Source organism: Cygnus olor, chromosome 17, assembly GCF_009769625.2.
Source record: "Cygnus olor isolate bCygOlo1 chromosome 17, bCygOlo1.pri.v2, whole genome shotgun sequence".
Classification (NCBI taxonomy): Eukaryota; Metazoa; Chordata; class Aves; order Anseriformes; family Anatidae; genus Cygnus; species Cygnus olor.
The window spans coordinates 15252782-15275385 of NC_049185.1; the positions used below are offsets into that span (position 1 = coordinate 15252782).

Sequence of the window (22604 nt, forward strand, 5' to 3'; positions counted from 1 at the left end):
TACTTGCCATCCTGAACCCCTAATCTACCCCCAAAGTCACTGTGAAAATTCAGCACCACTAAAAGAATCATGATCATCCCAGTTCTTAATTAGTTCATACGAAATTTGAATCAATGTACTAGTATGGAGATCACTGGATTCAGAAAACACTTCCACATAAAAACAAGGGTACAAGAGCCTCAATATTCTTGATGCAATATCCAGTTAATTGGCAGAGAAATAAGAGTTACTTTTGTTAAATTATTACCAAAAATAAGTTTGAAATCTTGTCTATTTCCTTAGCATCAAATCAGACTAAATGCTACACATGAATCAAAACAGCAGCTATCCTTGAAATGAATTTACGTAAGTCAGGCTCTTGTCCCGGAGCCCTAACTCTCTAAATCATAACTGTGAGAATGTTATCTTCACCATGTTCATTTGTTATCCTGTAACAAAATATCAAGTGATCTCTTTTGAATCACTAAACTGTACAAAACTTCTATCATCACAAAACTCACAAGACTTTTGCTTTCTAAGGAGCAACGGTGGAAAAAAATACTTTTATACAGACACTGTAGACTTCTCTAGAGTCAATTAAAAAATAAATCACAAACCAAAAAAAAAAAAACACTCTCTTCTTGAAAGACAGGAAAGGAAAGGTATAACAAGGCACTACACTTAACCAACAGTGTCAGGAACAGAACATACACTATTTAACATTTACATCTTTAGCACTCCTGGTATAAAATTGGTAGGGCAGACCCATATGTAACAGCTATTGAAGATGATGAGAGTTTCTTCACTAACTCGGGTGAGTTTTAGATTGGACTGCTGGGCTGAAATTGCTGCTACTATTCGCTCAGAAAATATTGCCAGTTAGCAAGGAAAGCGACATACAGACCTCATAAAATGGTTTTAATTTTTGCCAGCTATACCAAACATAGAATAAAAGTTTAAGAAAAACAAAAGTGAATTCTGTATTCGAAAAAAATTCATCATCATACAACCAACTGCACTAAGATCTGTGATACGCTGTGACCTAATGCCAAAAGATTTTGCTAATTCTAATAGTTGGCCTCCATAACATTCATTATTACAGAAAGAATGCATGACAAACGAGAGCTGGACTTCCTTCCCGACCATTGCAGAAGTCGTCACACCACTTTTAACAATAATAACAATGCAGGTTTCAAAATATCATGTACTTATTCAGAGTCAGAGCTGAAGCATAGCTGCGGTTTATGACCATATAGTAAATTTATCTCTCTAATATAACTTTGATACTGAGATGTGTTAAATCTTTGATTTTATTGGCAGATGCTGACTCTATTTGCCTAACCTCTGAAGCCTGCTGATTGACAGTGTTAATGTATCTTTTTAATGGATGAAAAGGGAAATGACAGCTTTTGGCTCACGTTCAAACATTTCTTTAGTGCAAAATACCCTATAGCTCAATCTGCCCTTCACACAACCTACAAAATCTATTCTTTATTGTGTTGCTAACAACTGGCGGCATACTGAAAAAAAAAAAAAAAAAAAAAACCAACAACAACAAAAACACAGGAGCCGAATAGGAACACTTACTGCAAGATCTACTTTGCTTCCTGAAAACAAGGTGTTTGCTTCCTTCCTTTAATCTGAGCTACAATAATCAGATCTCAGAAAACCTAGATAGAGGTTAGACATTACTTCTAAATCATTTCTCAGCTCTTTCTACATGGAAGTTTACCCCCACACTTTCCAAGGACAGCAGCTATGCTGACAAGAAGTTGGCGGTCCTGGTGTTAGAGGGGTTTACACAAACGGCTGTCCCTAAAACTACCTCCAGAATGGGGGGCATGGAGCTGCACTCTGACACATGCATGCCAGACACACTGATGATGGAGATTCAGATGAAGGGAGGGAGAGTGACCACAGCTTCACCAGTATAATTCCCTGCTGCAGAACCTTCAATTACTTTGTGCCCCACTAGTTTACTAACTACAGTCCTGCATAAGGCCCAACAAAAATCAGGGCCCTGTTATTGCTGGCACTGAACATACACACAAAGCAGTAGATGTACATCATCTGTGGCTTAAGGAGAGTAAACACGCAGGATGGAACAGAATATAAATGCATAACAGTGCGGTGGTTGAGAACTGCATTGCAGTAAGACTTTCACCCGCGGCAGGAAGTGAACTGGGGTTAGATAAAAGTGCATCAATTAAAGTAACTGAAAAGCAGAGAGGAAAAGACTGTACAATCTCTAGGGACAAAGCCCCTCTTCGGTCGCTACTTCTCACCTGGGCTAGAGATTGTGTGACCCTATCTGCCAAGCTTCTGCGAGACCTGGCTGCCAGGCAGGGTCCACAGAAGGTACAAAGCCAACTGGGAGAAGCTGAACAATGTGGCAAGAGACAACAGCATGCACAAACCTGCCTTACATAGTCTACTGCAACTGACGTATAAAGCAGGGCCTGTAGCTGCTGCACTCTGCCTAGCATGGCTTTCAACACTAGGACTGTACAACACGGGTGTGGACATTGCAGGCCCCAACCATGTACCTCCTCTGGAGATTTCCAAGCCACCTTCTCCGTATAGTTGTCTGTGTGCCTTTCTATTTCATAAAACTACAGAATAACTCAGGTTGCAAGAGACCTAAGGAGGTGTTCTAATCCACTTCCTCTTGTCTATTTGTTAGTCTCAAGCTACTTCTTTCTTCTTGTACTCAGGTCCAGCTGAGATGCATCTCTGCTGCAATGCTGAACTTATTGGGGGGAGTGCAAGGGAGGTATGAGAACAAAAAAATCCACTTGAAAACAAAGTTTTGAAAACATCAGAGGAGCCTACCTTAGCTGCATGTGCAACTCCCTCTGCTCCAAGCAGTTTGACCATCATAACAGCAATTACCCAAAATACCTAAGATGCATTTAATGCTCAGATTGTTTGAGCTACCCTCAATTTCAAAATTTCGAGTGGACACATTTTATATATTTATATATATATAAAGACAAAAATCCAGACAAATTTTTTTTAGTACCCAAACAAATTGGAGCAGAACCATCTTAAAGAGTCCCCAGGAGAATAAAAATCTCTCTGACAACGTAATTTGTTACTGACATCCAAAGCAAACTGGGACACACATCTTTTTGAAGAGAGCAAAGAATTTCTTGTAACACAGTTCAGTAATTCCTTTGAAGAAATAGATTAACATTCAACAGAATTGGAATTGAAATATTAAGCCTAATCATAAACCCAATTTTATTTTATGAATGTCAACTGTGATGGCAACTGTTGTCTACAGTATCCATTTTATAGCAAGAGCCTTATGCAGGCCTAGAAGCCCATGACAGGGCATACAAGTGCCTCATCTAATTCAACAACAGCTGGCTCTAACACTGGACATTTATTTTGCAAAATTTCCTATCTAGAAGGTAACAGTAAGAAGAGAAGCTGAATTTTAAAAGAAAACTGCTTTTCTAAAAAAAAGAAACAGAATTGACTCTGTTATGCGAAGGTCTGGCTGGCTGTCCCTAGGACGCTGACCAAGGAAAGCTCACTGGGATGACAAGGTCACAGCAATGGAAGCTTTATTCCAAAGACTGTTGCTTTTCAAAGTCCTGCAACTGTAACATTATTTAACAGCAACAGTACTTGTGGCTTAGAAATTACTATGCCAAAATGCATGGCTTTACAGCCCTTTGGTACTTCACAGGTGTAACTATGAAACAAGAACTCCCACAGCCAGGAAGGCACCAGGGACATGCCAAGAAACTAAGAACTTTGGGAGTGCAGATGCTGCAGTATGCACTCCACGTTTGGCAAACTGGAAGTGGCATTTCACTACCCAGATATGGCAGGTATGGGTCTGCATCTCAGTAAGTTCTAAGGTTAGAGTACAGAAATTCATGAAAGGGCTCTCCAACTATAACAGATTAGCGTTTCTGTGGAAAATGGGATGGTGCCAAGTTGTAACACTCTGCAAAGTCCTAATTAACACAAATAACACAGCTGGATATTTTATGTATCAGCCTCCTAAGTCCCTCCTTCCTGCCACTTAAGAGTAAAAATAGTAGAATGTTTTACAAAGGTTAACAAGGTAAAAAAAAAAAAAAAAAAAAAAAGAAGAAAGCATAGTTTACCTTGAGATCTGTCAGTTGTTTTATTGTTCTGATGGCAGGTTAGTACAGAATATGTTTTAGCATGATTCTTTACAAATAAATAGCATCAGAACTGATTTGAGGAGGAGGCTGATTTCTTCAGTCAGCTCCTGGAACTGCATGGTTTTGTTCAGGTCCTGTATCAGCAGAGCTGTCAGAGAAGTGCCTGAAATAACAATCCCAAACACAGCTCAACTATCTCCAAGGAGTGCTCAACCGTTCCTACATCACAGAATCCAGGCTTCAGAGCCTGCACTTTCCAAGCAAGATGTGTGCCCAAAGGTGAGGCCAGTACAGAGCTCTACCCAAACAAGATCTGGGACAACTGGAACTCAGATACACTGAGCATCTTTGTACTTCAGCCTTCCCTATAGAAGTGCAGCAAGGAGCCAGCCTATCTATACTGGTTAGTACTGAGCTAAATACAATCTGCTTCATGTTTGGGTATCTCTACATTAACATCCCAGCATTTTGGCTTACAGGGGAGATGTAAACAGCCAGTTTGGAAACAACGCTGCTGCCCAAGATACTGGGCCTCCCCAGACAGCAGTGGGAGGCACCCACATGGTTCTTCAGGCATCAGCTCTAGGGCAGCTAGACTCACCAGCACAGTGCTCTGAATGCTCTGCGGTGTTAGTCACAGGCTAAACAACAGTGAGCCTCCAGGAAAGATTCGACATCTTTGTATGCTAACTGCAACAGTGAAGTGCTTTTACAAACTATTTGCCATTAAAGGGACAGAAATTATTCGTAACTGGAGTCACAAAATTTAACTCTGATTGTAGAGTTTCAGACCGGGTGAGATCATGAACATTCTCATCTCAGCCCTATAACTTCGTTTTCACGTTCATGTAAATTTCAGGCAAGAAACTAAACATGTCTAGATCTGGGTTATTAAAATAGCTGAAGTCACAGAGTTGTTCATGCTCCCAGAAAAGGCATGCAAACATAATTTGCAAAAAGATGTCACGTGGGCCCATCTTACAATACTCATTTAGCTCAATTAAATGTAGCAAGCTAGTAAATAATAAAAGGAACAATAAGCAACTTTGATAGGAATAGCAGCATTTCCATATAATAAAAGAGACATTTTATATGAAAACACGTCTCGCTCCTCATTGTCATAAAAAAAAGATCGCAACAGCAAGAGCGACACTTAATAACTGTTTTCCATCACTATTGTGCAGCTTTGTAAGCTAAAAGGAAGGTACAACAATACCTTTAGTTGCCTATGCATGCATAGAAAATGAAGTCTACAAAGAGCATAAAAAAAATTAAATATTCTTCTCATCTAACAGGGAGTCCATTTCATGGCTTAGAAAAACAGTGATAAAAATCAATAGCTCTGAGAGCTAAATTAGTATCATCTACCACCTAAGCACAAAGATACCACACTAAAGATCCTGAAGTATTGCTGTCCTTTCAAACTGGGAAATACTGACTCTTAAGTTGTTTGATATGTTTGTAAGTGTGCACATGTGCACCCATGAGAAAGAGCAAGCTTGCTTTTTCTCATGGATGTTCCTCAAGAACTCACAGACTCCCTGGAAAACAGGTTTCATGGTAGAACTGAATTTAGGGTGGAATGAAAGCACCTCACTTCTATCTCCAGGGCAGCCTCGAAGTCTGCTTTTCTCAAATGAAAACTGCTGTGCCATCCCCACGACAAGTCCCTTGGTCTCTTGACCCTCTTCCCCAAGCTTCTTGACTTAAATCAGTGCTGAAAGGACTCCTGAGTATGTTTGCCTATCAGTCCCAAAGCCACTAGTACATAAATAGTTCATTATTAGACACTGCAAAATCTCCCAGCAAACATTTGATCAGGGTCCTGGGCTAGAACAACTTCTGTGCAGCCAAGTGTTAAATAACAACACTGCTGTGAGCATCCCTATGCCTTCTAGCATCTGCTCCCCTCTCCTTCCAAGCCAGGGAAGCTGCCGCGAGACCAAGCAGCAGGGCTCCTGCTCAGCCCTGAACTGGAGGAACTGGAGCAGCACAGACCCACTTAGCGTGGTGAGCTGCTGAAGGAGCTGAGCCTCCAGACATCTAAACATGTTTTCAATGGGTTGGCTTTCAAATGGCTCAGCCTGCCGAACCAGCTCTGTGTGCAATGGCACAGGCATCGGAGCCAACACAAGGTCTGAGAGGTACTGTGCAGCCCGGGGTGGCGGGGGAGAAAGAACTACAGCAGCATTTACTTAGATCAGGTAAGCTACGGAGCCTTGCCTTTAGGAAGAATCTAAGTTACACTTTGAGCTCTAGTAAGTATTCCAGGACAAATGCTGCCACCATTTTTAACGTGTTTCTTTTTGCCTGTATTTTATCATACTCACATGCTTAGCTGTTCCTCTCAAACCAATATTCCAAGTTTCAAGTTAAAAATATATAGCACATCCTCTCCAGGCAGGGGAAGAACTGACCAAGACAAGACAGTCTAGTTACATTCACTTCCTTGCCCCATTTACTCACTTTATGATCTTCTCCAGCCCTCCCCACACTGAAAAGGCTTCCTACCTGCACACCACACAGGCCACACTTCAGGTTTTGCTTTGACTTGGCATCCGCAACGATTAGAACGCACGCATATGATACGCATGACTCATATCTACGCTAACAGAATACGTTCTTACTTTTGCTGAGTATCACATCCTCTTATTTCACTTTCACTCACACTGTTGTTCTTATGCTTCCGTATGCTCATTTTTAACCTCTTTGGTCAGTTCTTGAAATAAGGACCATACGCCTTTCCAGGAAACAGTAAGAAGCCCGAACTGTAAAGTAACGGGAATCTGGGGGTTTCGAAGTACACACTGTGTTACTGTTTTTTCACAAGGATTTTCAGAGTTTTCATTGCACTGGCAGTGGGTGGTAATAAAAAAAAAATCCATGTAGGCATTTGCTAAAGTCAGAAATTATTCCCATTTCTGAAGATCATCCCTACATTTTGTCATCAACGTAATTCAGACAATACAGAATTTTTAGACATCACTAAAAGGCTGAAAAAGGATTTTCAAAAGAGTATCTTCCACTTTCAGTTCTTTCCACTTATCTTTTGTTTTTCCATCAGCATTAACTTATTATCTGGACAGCCCTTGAGTATCTCATACGCTGAACATAAGGCCTGTGTAACTTTATCTGTCAGCTTGTTAGGAATTACTTTAAATAGATTCATTTGATTGCATTAGCCAAGTCACAAGTCCACTAATTAATAAAATCATTAGCACCTATTTCAGTGCTGTCAGAATAGGGGCCAGTGGGGAGGTGTGTGTGTGGGGTGCGATGTACACCTTTCCTTTACTTGCAGATGTTTTTTCAGCGTTTGTCATCACAGTGCCTGACTGTTCCGCAGACTATTATGAAACCTTCTGTGCTGGCACAGAGGACTAACTACAGCCTGTAACGGTATTTCTCTGTGATGTAATACATCTTCCGCATTTACTGTCTAAAGCTTTGTCTACATTAAAGAACCCAGAGTACTCAGCAGCAGCACAGTTCTGCTTTACACAGGAATGAATACAAATGATAACTGAGCTCCATAAAATATAGCCTGTGCTCTCAGCCAAAAAGGAATAGAAAAGCCCCACTTAAAAACTGGCATTAGAACCACACAGTGAACATACATGTCTGTGAGTATCTGTATTGTAGGCTTAGTGGACTACAGAACACATAGAACTGCAGGTCCCTTAACACCCTGATTTGCTAGAAACCTCCTCTGGAGATACTGAGAATTTACACTTACAGTGTTGTTTTCAATTCAGTCTTTTTTTAAACTTTGAAACTTTGCTCAAATTCACAGCTCAAAACATAGCCAGATACAGAATTCAACTGTTGTGAGGAAAGCCTGAACTCTTCCACTCTGCTTTAGACCTCCCAGAATGAATTTGTTTTGTTCTATTTAGGGTCTAGTCATTTTTATTTCTGTTCCTGGTCCCTGTGTTTGCACATATGATTCGTTCTAGCTGCTGTATACTGCAAGTAAGAGGAATCTTTAAGGTGGCAATCACTTGGATTAGATTTACACCTATGGTTCTGGTTTGATTGTACGATGGTCTCTTTCCTGTTGTTTTTTGAGTTTGTACGTGCCATTCTTATACAGTGCACTGGCAACCCCCCCCCATCTGTTCCCCCACCCCAGCTCTAGCAGTTTTGGGGCCCGCTGACCATTTGCCAGAGAAATGCATTCCAGCAGCAGTGTTGCCCAGGCAATCAGCACCAACCTCGCTCCAAATTGGCCCCGGCTAGATGGAGATGCCGCTGTCAGGTAAGGGGAGACCTGAAGGGAAATGGAGTCAGAGGCAAGTGGCGAAAGTCCACAGGAAGACTCTTTATTAATTCTGATGCACAGGGAAAAAATTAGCAAACTATAATAATGTTCTAAATGTCAAAAAACATACATGGGTTATGACAAAACAATATTTTAATCACACACAAAATCTCCCCCCACATCAGCCGAAGGCCACATAATGCCTTGTGCAGCACGGGTGATAGCTGGTTATCAGTACCACCAAACAAAGGAATTTCATCTAGGTTTACACGCAGGGTGAATAAACTGCATTCAATCCCTATGCTGCACAGTTTAATGGTTGTAAAAGCAATAACTCCTCAATGAACAAAACACCTTAAACGTTTCACGAAAAAATAAGGGGGGGGAAAGCAAAAGAACATGAGTACAAACCTAATAAAACAAACAAGACTCCTAATTTAGTACAGCAGTACACACGCACAGCTTTTACATTTACAGCTCTCATTTTTGGATATTTTAACAGTGAAAGGCAGGAAAACTGTTAATCAGAAATGACCAGCAGCTATAAACAACCAAGGGCTACAGGAACACTAGCTGCTAAACTTGCCTTCTCGTTTTGTGAAAACTGCATTGATCTTCCTATTAACAAATGGAACAGCAGTGCCATTCCTGAGCGGTTTGTATGAGTCATTTTCTTGAAACTGCTCTGTAAAGCACATGACTGCAACACTACAAAGGCACTCAGGCCAGGCCAGCAGAAATCCTGGCTACACTCACGTGAGTATGCTGGCAACAATGACAAAATAAACTCGATCTCTGCCGAGATTTTATTGGTACAGTACTACAGCTGAAAACAGAACCTATTCCAACACGAACATAGTTTCCATCACATCACAGCATGAATAGGAATCAGTTTTTACTCAGACTAGTAAGATGTTTCATAGTTGAGATGAATTAAGCTGTCCCCAGTAACCTCCACACAAGCAAACTGGGTTGCCTAAAATCAACATTATCTGGACACAAACAATAATGCAGAGGAAAAAAAAATAACATCTGACATTGTGATTTAAGCACAACGGGTGAGCCAGCACTGCAGAGTGAATCCTGACACTTGAAACGGAATCTTCCAGAGTCAAGGAGTCCAGCCAGCAGCCAAGAATAATATTTCAGCGGTTCAGCCGATACTGCTGTAACCATGGCCTAGAGGGGTTTCCATGGCCATAACCACAGGAGTGACTGCACATTCAGTTGAAAATAGTAAAAACAGACATTTAAAAATCCATAGCTTGTAGACATTTTAAAAGGAATTTGAAAGAAGACACAGAGAAGCTTGGAAAACATACAGAAACTCCCATGGAGCTTGCCCATCATCTCTTCATTCTGCTGAAGATACAACGACTTGAAATAAGAACTCCTCTCGCTGTAAGTAATTGCCTGCTTGAAAACGATTAAAGGAACAGCTTCAGAAAAGCTGAGAAGAGATGAGGGATCAGCGACACTAAGCTTGACAGGTTCCTTGGAGATGCGGCGGCAGTGCACCCTCTGGTCGGGACTTTCTGGAGCACCGCTTATTGCAGTGTCTACCGCTCAGAGCGAGAGACGCCCTCATGCATTTCACATATGATTTCTATTTCTTCCCTGATGTAAAACACAGTATCACACATCATGCTACAAAGACAGAAGGAGCCCTGCTGGTTCGAGCAGGTTTTTCCAAACAAACAAACGAAAAACCACACCAGAAAACGTGTAACAGCCCACAGCTGCCGGGAGCAGGGGGTCACTGCTGAGGAGGCGCAGCCCAGCGCACCCAGTTCGCGAGATTTCCCCTTAAGAGAACGTCAATAAAAAGCGCTGCCAAGCGCGCTAGGGAAAACGTCTCGCTCCGCACCGAGCCGCCGAAGCCGCCGCGCGGCCGTGGCGCTGCGGCCCGGCCCGCAGCGAGCAGCCCCGTCCCACGGGCCGCCCGCCGCCGCCGCCGCCCGCGACGACGGCGCCGCTCGGAGCGGGGCGGCCCCTCCCGGAGCGCCACCCGCGCCGTGGCACGGCCGCTGCCCGGCCCCGCTGCGAGGAAGCCATATTAGGGAACGGCCCACGCGGGGCGCTCCGCGGGCGCGGGGCGAGCGGGCCCGAGGCGGCGGCCCCGGGGCGGGGCGGGGCGGCGGCAGCCGGCGGGCAGGGGCAGGGGGGAGCGCGGCCCAGCCGGCACCGATCCCGGGACCGGCTCCGTCGCGGGGCACCCCCCGGGGGAGCCGCTTCGCCACCCACCTTCTTCCGGGGCTGCCATTTCATCATATTTGTAGAGCGGGGACGGAGAGCATCAAGGTCGCGCTCGGGCGCCGGCGGCGAGCGCAGCGGGGCCGCAGCCCCCGCTCATGCTGCCCGGCCCCGCCGCCCGGCCCGCGCCGCCCGCGGGAGAGGAGCCGGCCCCGCCGCGCGGGCCATGGGAGCGGGGCTCTCCTCGGCCGGCCCCGCCGGCACCGCTCACGCCCGCGGCCCGCGCGGACCCGCAGCGCCCGCGCGCAGCGCGCGGCCGCACAGCGCCGCGTGTGGGGCCAGACCCCGGCCCGGCCCGGCGCCGCCCACCGCCCCGCCGCGCGCGGGGGCGGAGAGGGGCGCGGGCGACGGCGGAGCCCCCCCGCCCCGCCCCCCGGGCCCGCCCCCGCCCCCCACCTCCCACGGGGCGGCGCCGCGGCCCGGGCCCGCGCACGGCCGCGGAGCTGCTCCGGTAATTACACTTGGGAATTATCTGGAGGCTGCCGCGGAATTATTTCTGGAATTTGGAATTCTCTGGAAAGGAAGCGACGACAAACGAAGGCGATAGAGGCGGTGGCGGCACTCGGCAGAACCGCGGGGCGGTCACCTCGCGGCCATCCCCCGCGGCTCCGCGCCCTGCCCCGCGGGTGCCGGCAGCAGGGGGTGCAGCGGACGGGCGGGGGGGCAGCGAGGCACCGACCCGCCGCAGGACCGCTGGGCTCGGACCGTCGGAGCTCCAGCAGCTGGGAGAACAGAACCGCAGAACTGCCAAGGGCAGAGGTAAACTGCAGGGCTGCGCGCCACCGCCCTCCCGGCGGGGGCAGGAGGCACGCGCGGCTCAGACGGCCGCCCCAAAACAAAGGCTGCGCTTCCAGCCCGTGCAGAACTGCGGCACGGCCCTCGCGGCACAGAACACAGACGAGGCAAAACGCGCCCCTAAGTTCAGAACGACCCAAGCGCTGTCAGCGCTCTGTTGTTCGAACAGGAGCCCTTGGGCACGCGGACGCCGACCTCTGGCTCGCGCAGTCGCTGGTCCGAGAGCTGCCGGAACCCGGCAGCAGCCAGGAGCGCGGGAGGGGGGCGGCGCCGCGGGGCGCCCCCGGGCAGGCGGCTCAGGGGCCGGAGGCCAGAGCCAGCTCGCCTCCCGCATCTCCCAGCTGAAGGAGGCCGTAGTCCCTCTGACGCTTCTGAAGAGCTCTATGAAGGGCAAAATTAATATTTCAGTAAAGAAAGTAAGTGCTCAGAATCAGACGGTGTCAGTTACCGTTGATGCTGTCAGAAAGAAGCTTAATTTAATTCATGAACGGATTGCAAAATGTATTGTTTTGACATGATCAACAGGAGGTTTCTGAAATTCCTCCTGAGTAAAGATAATTACCAGGAAGGAAAGCAGGAGCTGTGCATACAAACTTGTCACAGAAGGGAGCAAGCTGGTTGACTCTTAATCTTAATTCTTACTCCTCCAGTGATTGGCATTTCAGCTATATTTTTTTCCTGCTTTAGAAAAAAAAATACCGTTGACACTATTTTCAAAGCCATAGAACATATCCAGAATAAAGGCACTATAAATGCCTGGTATCTGAAGGAAATGGTAAACATTATTCACTCTTTCAAAGTCAGAGTTATCTGAATTCTTTAAAATTAAAGAAAACAGTGTTTTTTTTTTAAAAAAGAAAAAGTCCCTGATTCTCTTCCGAGCTTGGAAGCTACTCAGTATGTAGTCATTCAAATGCCAGAAAATGTTGAAATCATTCTCTTACATTGGCAGCTTTCATCTCCATCACCAGAAGGAAATTCTCACATCCATTTCAAAGTGAATTGATTCATTTTCTCCAGTAATCGGCAAAGCCAAGAAAATTCAAGTACTAGGGCTTTGTAAAGTTCAGTCTCAATCATTGGACACGTGCATGAATATGAACACAAAGTGGAAGATAATGTTGGTCCATCACAGTTAAACCCCTCTCAGTTCATTAACAGTGAAGTGGCTGAAAAGTAACAATCAGCTTCCCCCTCCCTGTCATCCTTGGCTCAAAATACTGCTTGTGTGTAGAGAGCCATGTGCCATCATTCCCTGTATAGGACTAGGCCTCATATGTCAGTAACCTATGACAGGCTCTGTATATCTTCTCAATAAGAGACAGTATTGTGAATTCATTCTGAGTGAATGGACCATACCTCTGGAATCAGCAGAGTTTTCTCTTCCAAACATACATCAGTAATGAATAAACATATTTTATCCCTTCTAATATTCGTAAGTGAATAATAGTCAGCATTTTGGCTGGTCAGCACAAAGTCTGCTAGTAAAATGATTAACTACACCAATACTTTTCTTTTGTTCCCTTTCCCTGATTTACTGGCATTTATAAAATTGGGACTGTGGAGATGACAGTCCAGTATATTGCACCAAATACCTGTCCCTCTTCTCCTAAGGATGCTGAATAATTTAGAAGAACTCTGTGTGTAATTAAGAAATACCTGATATTAAATGTCATTCTTACAAATCAAAGAAAAAATGAAAGTGTCTTCTTCAAATTATCTGTTTCAAGAGCCTATAACTATTTGATGTACTATCTCCTTCCTTGCACAACCATTCATTTTTATTAACTTCTGAGTTCTAATATCATTGCTTCACCTTGAAATTCCCTTTAGTCAAGAGAACCGCATCACCAAGAAGCAACCACAGATACCTCAAGTAGAAAAAAGTCCTGTTGCAGATGGTTTGGTAATCAGACTGCAAGTTAGACTAACTGAAGTGTATGAGAATTCAACTCATTCTACTCTACAGAGTCATTCTACAGTTTAGCAAGCAGGTAAGTCAGACAGTACTCAGCAGGTTCATAAAGATTAGAGTAACAACTTGATCTTACGAAGTCTGAAAGATGCCTGCATTTTAACAGTTAACAAGACACCAACACAGCAAGAGGGATGTAGATCAGGCTCCTAATGGACAGATCCCTAGGCAAATTCATGAAGCATAATAAAATCATTTTATTTACAAGTTTATTAAAGCGGCTTTCAATTCATTACAATGATTCTGTTTCCATCACATAGCCTGCCCCAAACCAGCACACTGAACACACATACCGTATCTTGCATTTGTTTGAAGACAGATACACCACGCTTGATCTGAGCTACTACAGCTGCCAAACAAGTGTGGACTACAACAGAGAAAAAGTATTTCAGAAAATCCTTCTAGGCATCTCCAAGTCTAGGAATTAGTAAGAAGGCAACTCAAAGCGTAGCAATAACTGTACTGGAGCTCTGAAAAGAATCTCACTTCTCTAGAGTACCAGAAATCAGTAAGTGCTAACTCATGTTTAGACATTAGTTTATGGCAAATTCTTACGCAATTGACAATCAAAATTTATTTCCAGCCTCTGCACTAAAGGTGCTTTGGTCTCAGTCTCCAATTACTTTCTTTATATAAGAAAGATGTAATGAACTTCAGCTAAAGGTGCTGGGGTCAGTTAGCATTATCATAGTACATATGACAGTGCACAGAAAAGCACAAGAATACAGTAGGCTGGGAAAGCAATACAAGCTTCTACAACATTTTTGCACATCATGCTTTCTTTATCTTCTTCTGGTCCATCTACGTTTTGTTTCTGTTGCATTTTGCTACTGGCCTATAGCATTTGGCCCTGTTCTTTTGATAATAAAGATTGACTGATTGTTCTACACCGTATAGCAGTAGCATGGATCATTTTCATTATTAGGTTACCTGGGGTTTGTATCTCAGCAGCTGACGCTCTTCAAAAGACTGCAAATCACTTTGGAAAACACTTTGTTTAGCCAGGCAGAAAAAGCTCTTTTCACAGGGGTACATTCCAGGCTAAAAAATCAAGGACAAGGCTTTGAGAAATAAGGATATGCTTATCTGGAAAATTCCACTGGAATTTTCCTTCCACAGGAAGGAAGCTGAGAAAAACTGGTTGCTTAATTGAATGAATTGAAATGAACCAAAGATAAGGAAAAAGTCTACAGAATTCTATTTATTACTGGCAAGTGGATTCATTAAGCTGGAGGGGCAAGGGAGGGAGCTGGCCATCCAAGCAGAATTTTCTGGGGGCTGCAGGTGCATGTCACTAATTACAAGTTATTCGTTGGTACCCTGAAATGATCAAATATATCAATACAAGATTAAGGCTAATCTTGTTATGATACAGAATCCCCTCTCAAGTGCTGGTACCTGAACTAGAGCCTGTAGGGAATGGACTTTTGCACAGATCTCTCTTCCGTGCTAGTCACAGGGAACAAGGGACATGGAATGGTCTGTTTCTTTTCTTGTTACTCATCACCCAGACTTCTAGACACACTTTTTAAAGTATTTTCTTCATAAAGTAGGTCTAGTTTAGAACGTTATTTGCCCAACACAGATCATTGACAAGCAGAAACAGAAGAGGTAGCAAGAGTTCCCACCAAAAATTTGCTTGCAGTGCAGAAATGAACAAGACATGTATATGCATTAAAAAAAACACAACTTATTCTTACAGGCCATACGCAAATGCATGTGTCTATTTTCCACCTCATTTGGGGCTTCTGCCCCCCGAATTAGGCAGCTGTCTTTTAATGGACCAAGTCTTGCGATAAAACTCCATCCCTTTTATACCTTGTGAAACAAATGGGACTACAAATTTTACGACACCTTTTAGAATTACAAATGAGAGCCCTATTCCATGCCTTGTATCACAGAAAAGAGAACAGCATACTGCCCTGTTTCATCATCTTTCCTTTCACAGCATAGCAAGAGACTCTTCTGGCATCTCCGTCGTGAAAGTAAGTATTTATGCATGCATATCTATACATAATAGATAGAGAAGCTGCAAGGAAATGAACATTATCACAGATTGAGGAACAGAAGGCCTTGATGCTGTGTAGCTATGGTTCAGCAATAGCTAAAACACTGATGTGTTATCAACACTATTTTGGTCACAGATCTAAAACAAAGCACTGTATGATCTGCTATGAAGAAAATCAACACCATCCCAAGCAAGCCCAGCACACTCAAATTTACAGGTTTCCACACGAGGAACTAGAAAGAGTTCTGCCTACACCAGGGTGAGCCTCTTATTAACAGAATAACCATTCAAACTCATCTGTAGCAAGGACAAAGAGCAACAAAACATGGAGAAATAACTAAACTCCCATGGTATGGCACCCTGATTCTTCAGAAGCACACATTTATGCTGAAGTTTAAAATATTCAGAAATAAATATGGGGGGACAAATCCATCTTTATTTGCATGGGAAAAGCTAATTATTTACTGAGGAAATTCCAGATCAAGAAGCTTAAGGATGAAGGTTTCAGTCACAAATAGAAATTTGCTGGCTAGTGCTGTTTTCGTCAAAAGAGATGCATTATTTAAATGTAATGATGTGCTGGTAAAATATTTATGTGATAGTCTCATGGAAAAACATGTATTTCTATAGTTCATTGGGTAGGGAATATATTCTAAATTTTAACTGTATCTTACCAAGGAAGGTGGTTGCTTTCTATCTGTTAATTGTGACTGTTACTGGCCAAAGAAGCTTCAGCTGTGTCATTGTATGATTCTGACCAGAAAAAAAAACCCACACACATTTGGGACCTGTTTTTAATTATGACTTCCCCTTCCTTCTTTCCATAGCAAGCACAAGTACTGCTGCTATGGAGACAACTATAATTTGATCAAGATGTGGGTCAAAGTAATACCTGGGGGGGTGGGGGGCAAAAGATTTACCAAATATATCCTCTTTGCTATCTGACCTCTCTTGGAGAAAGGACTTCTACAAATCCTCCCTTGCTGACTTCCATTACCATCTGCTGTCTCAAGTGAGAAATTCAAGGAGCAAAATAAATCACCTGTAGCTATCTAGCACTTGCTTCATATCACAACAACAGGGCACCTGATCTGCCCATCTCTGATGAACTGCATCTGTCACACCTATTGCATGCAGAGTTTGGCATCTTACAAAGGAAAGGCTAAGTTACCACCTCCTCAAGGATACTTTTGCAGATTCCAAAAGAACGTAGCTTTAGGTTGAAGAGAACTCCCTTCTACATCAGAGCACTGAAACTGTGCCTTATTTTACATGGCATATATTATTTATTAGCGATAAAACAAATTGTACAAGAGGCACCTTCCTAGTCTTTCATAATAGTACTTTTTCTAAAGAATCCACATTACTACACAGAGAGCCAGGAAGGGACATTAGAGGAAGGAAAGCATTATCTGGATATACTCAAAAGGTATTGATGAAAACTAAGGCAGGATGGCCTTACACATGCCAACACCCAGTAACTGAAGTGGATTCACACTAAGTCATTGCTGTAACTCCAGCCAAGTGGTTAATATCAAAGTAGTAAATTTCATGACTGAAGTTGTAGCATTTAGATTCTTCCTAAGCAAGGGCAAAATCCAGGGAGCCCAGACTTTACATTCATCCCAGCAGGACCATCTCACTCCACCTTTTTCCTTGCTCATCTTTTTCCTTAGAACATAAGCTGATGGAAATGTTTATCACTGTTCATTGTAGTAAAAACAACTGTTTTCCCTTAAACCTTTGAACTGCTTTCTCGCCTCATACCATTATTTATTAGGATGCTTTAAGACTTGTAATCGATTTAGGTTCCTCTTCCCTCACATTTCCCAAGTGCGTATTTTCTAATGCTAGAGACACATGGGCCATCTGACCAAATTGCAGGTGAAAAGAACTAGCCAGTGTTAAGAGCTTTTGCCTTTCTGCCCTTAAAACCAAGATTCTTGTAAACACCTTGCTGACTTCAGTTTTTTTTTTCCTGACACCTGCAAGCTGCAGACCCTGATTCTAGCTGGTTCTAGCAGACCTGGATTCTAGCTGTCAAGTGGCTTTGAGCACAGAAAAGAAAAAATAAACACCTAAGAGGAGGAGAATGGTAATAAAAAACAGATGTCAAGGAAGTTTGCTGTTTCTTTAGCAACACTGCTAATTTGATCAAAAAACTTTACAAATACAGCTTGACCTCATTCAGATGAGGCTTCCGGTTTAATCTGCAGTGCTGTTTCAGAGCGGACACAGGCAGGAGTAGCTTCCCTGCACTGGAAAAGCAGAAGCGTCCTGTTCCTATGAAGTTCAGTTTTATGGGATTCTCCTTTTGTACAAATTAAGGTGATTAAATAAATAAAAACACCAAAGAAAAATTTCAACTTACGCTCTAGTTCTCCAAAGGGGCTGCAGGGCAGGGGGAAGGAGGAGAAGGAGGAGGAGGAATAGACAGAGGGGAAGAGCACACATGGGAAAGAAAACAAGCACGTCAGAGCAAGAGAGACCAGGCGAGCGCATGGGCATGTTTGCCTGTCTGTGCACGGGTGTGGCATGTCCACGCACCTGTGCTTCACAGCACTCCACAATGCCTCGTCAGCCAGTGCTGATGGACCCAAAGGACTGGCAACAATGCTGCGCAGCCATCAGCAAGGATTAGATCAGCGAATTCACAGGAAGTGCTGTCAGGTCGAGGAGAGGAAGACCTCACGCATGGGGAATTTAGAAATAAATATTTTTGAATTTAAGTAGCTGAATTCAAAGACAACCACAATTTTGTTCCATGTTCCAATATTCACAATATTCCCTTACATCTCCAAGAATTGTTCCCAAATGCTGCAGTTCTGTGAGGAAACGCTCCCATTTCACATGCTAGTGATTTCAGAGGACGGTTTTGTTCCTGCATGCAGAAGCTGCTCTCTCTCGTTGCCAGGCAACCCCAACCATACTACAGGACGTGCATTTTAGCCATCAGCAGTTTAAACCATTACCGTTTATTGAAAACTACAAATTTTAGAATGAAAACGGACACGGCTAAACCAGAAAAGCATACTCTCCTTTAGCACCTGGATCACTTTGTGGGAACCCTGGAGGCTCCAGTTTGTCGATAAGCAATAAACCACAGAATCACTGAATGGCTGAGGTTGGAAGACACCTCTGGAGCTCATCTGCTCCAACCCCTGCTCAAGCAGGGCTATCAACAGCCAGTTGCCCAGGAATATGTCCCAGGCAACTTTTGAGTATCTCCGCAGACGGAGACTCCACAACCTCTCTGGGCAACTTGTGCCAGTGCTTAGTCACCCTTTCAGAAAAAAAGGGCTTCCTGATGCCAGAGGGAACCTCCTGTGTTTCAGCTCATTCCCGTTGCCTCTTGTCCTGGCACTGAGCACCACTGAAAAGAGCCTGGCTTGTTCCTCTTCGCACCTTCCCTTCATGCATTTATTGACACGGATGAGATCCCCCTGAACCTTCTCTTGCCCAGGCGGAGGAGTCCCAGCTCTCTCAGCCTTCTCTCGCAGGAGAGATGTTCCAGCCCCTCCGTGATCTTCATGGCCCTTCGCTGGACTCTGTGCAATATGCCCACCTCTTGTACAGGGGAGCCTAGGACTGGTCCCAGCACTCCAGGCATGGCCTCACCAGCGCTGAGCAGGGGGACCTGCTGGCAGCACTGCCCGAATCACAGGAACACAGATGTCACACAAACAATAGGAATCACAGGAATACAGGTGTCACGCATAAACAGTAGGCTCATCCCTAGACAGTGCCCGGAGGGATACCGCTTCTGCTTAAACCATAAATAAAGTCATGAAAACTTCAGTCCTATCCAGTGATGGCACATGACAGCTTTACAATGAACAGCTGAATAGCAGAAAATGGGATACATGTAGACCCACACAGATTACAGCACATGTTCTACCTAAAATGCTGTCGTAACCTGAATAAAAACAGAGTTTGCCAACCGATTCAGAAGATTCGGAGTCTGTGCTTCTGAGGGTATACAGCACATGATGCAATGTGACCCCATGGCAGAGTTAGACAAAGGGGGTAATGGCTATGACCTTCTTTTATTTATGCCACTTAGTGATTACCAGTCAGGGCACATTCAAGTCAGATGTTACTTCAACAAATTAATTCCTGTCCCGAGTTTGTTTTTCCTCTGCTACAATTTACATCATATGTGCCTGTTATCCTGCCCTGTACTAAAAATAAATCGTATTCTGATTGCATTTTTGCATTCAACAAATATGACACTTAATGAAGCCCCTTTAAATTAAGATATCTTCATGTCATGATTCTGGGCTGCTCTAGCATCTACCCTGGAGAAAACAACAGTATATACTTTTTGTCTTTGTCAGATGGAAGTTCAGAAAAAACACATTTTTCGAAATGGTCAGTGTACAGAGATTATGTATGAACAAATTAGCATAAAGTCATCCATGAGGGAAATAATAAAGTAGAGAGGAAATTAAAAGAGGCAGGGGAACTTCTATGGACAAGGTCACATTAGTCCAGCTGCAATATAACCCTACCCTGCTACCTTGCATATCTAAGAATGAATAGGTCTTCAGTTACCAAAAATGCAACAATTTCATCTTCAAGGTTGACAAAAAAAAAGTAAAAAATAAAAAATTAATTAAAAAAAAGGTAAGCTTTAAAGTTTAGAGAAGCCATGATCTCTTTTGCATAAGTCAACTTTCTGCTGTAATTCTTCTGTTGATCAACAAGTGATATAAATTATTGCTTTTATTTCCCACGATCCTAATGAACCCCTTTTGCCTGCTTCTTGTAGTACAACTTAAACATATTTGTGTTAATTCTTTCCAGGGAATCCAGCTGCAATTTAAGTTTGTTTATATGCAGAGAGTAGTGAGATTGATAATCATCTTACTCTTCACTGTATTATGATGCTTGGACTAAAGTTCTGAGACAAACATTTGCTAGAAGAGGAAGAGATTTAAAAAAGGGTTTGTGTAAAAATGAAAGGAACTCTGTGCCTGAATATGAAAAAACACCAAACAGGAAAGCAGACAGCTGTTGTACCTTCAAAGAAACACCAGCACTGTAGAAATACAGATCCACAAATATTCTAGAAGAATGAAAACAACTACCCAACCCCTAGCCATGTTCCAAGTGTGAACATTTTTAATTATAGTTTGAAATCATATGCTTGCATAGACACTGCTCCCAAAGGGGTGCATTCCAGACATATCTGAAAATGACAAGAAGAAACTGAAAAACAAAATGAATTAAATGAGCCAAATTGCCAGCATATAACCCCAAATATTGTGCAATGCTAACACACCTTGGGAGACGAGGGAAAAACAGAACACTATAGGAAAGAAGAATGAACTTGGGGAATTCCTCTGCTAGTAGGAAGAATCTTGGCATGTTACTGAGCAAGCCAAAAATAATTATACAAAAAGAAGCGACATTACAGAACCGCAAAAATACTGTGTTCACTAATCAGTGTTTTAGAACAGAGGAAGTTTTAATAAGGTCATGAATTATGAAAAGCTAGAAAGGAAAATGAAGGGATCATTTAAAGAGAATAGTCACGAAAATAAAGGTGGATGTAGAAAGAATAACTGCAGTAATTAATTTCCTTTAAAAAACGCAACTAGCTGCATAGTGAAATGAATCATCTAATTTACCAGGAGCCACAAGAGACAAGGTCAAACAAAACTGTATTTCTTCACTAGAGCTCCACCAAGTTCAGCCTTTTATATGCTGCTGAAGAAAATTAAGTATCAAGCCTCAACTTACTCAGAGACCATCTCTTTTGTGGGTAGATGTTTCAATAAGGCTTCCTGAAGAAATATGTTCAAAGTGTTTGCCACTGAGGGAAAGGACAAAGAAGTCTGAAGCAGACAGGGCCAAACAGTTTGCGAAGCAACCTATCTCATGGCTATGTACGTCAAATATTGCCTAAGATATGGTTAATTTCCTAAGCGTACAAAGTCCAACACAAACTGCTTTAACAAACACCTTTTCTGGAGCTTACAGGGGGAGGAAGTTACAGAGTTTTGTGATGCTGCATAGTTCATCCTGCCTTTCAGGACACAGAACTTTAGAGAAATGCAACACAACTTAAAATTCTTTTTTATTTTCCTCTGAAAAGGCTACATAATAAAACTATCATATTGTAAAGGATCTGTTTTGTCAATTCAAAAATTCTCTTCTACACAGTGGAAATGGAAGTATGTTACAACACCTATCTTACTCCTGAGCCCTGAGATTTTCAAGAAAAGATCCTGTAACAGTCAGAAACAGCACTTATAACTCTCTAAGGAGTCTTCTCCTACTGATTTACAATGACAGACAGTTCTACTGCTGAACTTTCTTGTAAAATGTGGAAGAGGAATTTCATTTGTGTCTGTTCACATTTTCAGTTGGGAATACATGAATAAGATATGTGACACAATTCATCCATATTCAGTATCATCTTTTCACCAAACCATAGAGTGTTGAAGCTATACAGCAGCCCTTTTCTATGCTACAGCACTATGAGAAAGGAAGAAAGGAATAAACTTACCTTCTGTACAGTGACAGAGTTTCTACAGATTTCTTCAGACAGCCAACAAGCTCAAAAAAAAACCAGAAATCTTTAGATGGATGTTCAAAGAGCAGTTATTTCTTTAGGCTACAGTTATGTTAAAAATAACTTCATTGTCACGTCTGAGATAATTTTATAAGAAACAATCTTGATGTGCTATAAAACTATACAGCATCGCTGAAATCGCTGGAGCGGGGACAACTTGCACTCTGAGGGTCTATACATAAAATTCTTGCTGCTGGAGAAGTATATCCAAATGGAGGTTTAACTCATACTGTCCTCATTACTGACACTGCTGTCAGCCCAGACATTTTCACAGTGTCTACAGCGAGCAAACCCATCTAACCCTATGGGGTGCAGTGCATCCCAACTCTCACAGAGCCCATTCTTTCCAGAAGGAATATTTCTATCGGATGAGTAAATATAGGTGTAGTCTACTGCATTCACCATCATGATGAAGTGTTTCTGATGTGTTTTTATGTAACTTCACTACTTTTCACCATAAGCTTAGAAGAGCTCATCAAAACAAGAACCTAAATAGCCAGTGACCATGTCAAGATGCAATTAGTTTTGCTGTAAAATGGACAGGCCAGCATGCTACATCACAGAACATGTATTCAGAACCTGACTTGCAATGTCATTTTTCAGCATAA

At 43.0% G+C, this 22604-nt stretch overlaps 1 protein-coding gene across 3 annotated transcripts in view; it reads right to left on the reverse strand.

Moving 5' to 3' along the window:
- The window catches only part of TTC28 (tetratricopeptide repeat domain 28), a 169067-nt gene that overhangs the window by 106475 nt on the left and 39988 nt on the right, over positions 1-22604 (reverse strand). The window contains exon 1 of one of the 3 annotated variants that reach the window (XM_040576633.1): positions 10630-10778. The exons of the other annotated variants lie outside the window; for them this stretch is intronic. Within the exon in view, the coding sequence (XP_040432567.1) occupies positions 10630-10656 (27 nt within the window). The 5' untranslated portion in view covers positions 10657-10778. Of the gene's footprint in view, positions 1-10629; positions 10779-22604 lie in introns of those variants that run through there. 3 annotated transcript variants of the gene reach the window in all.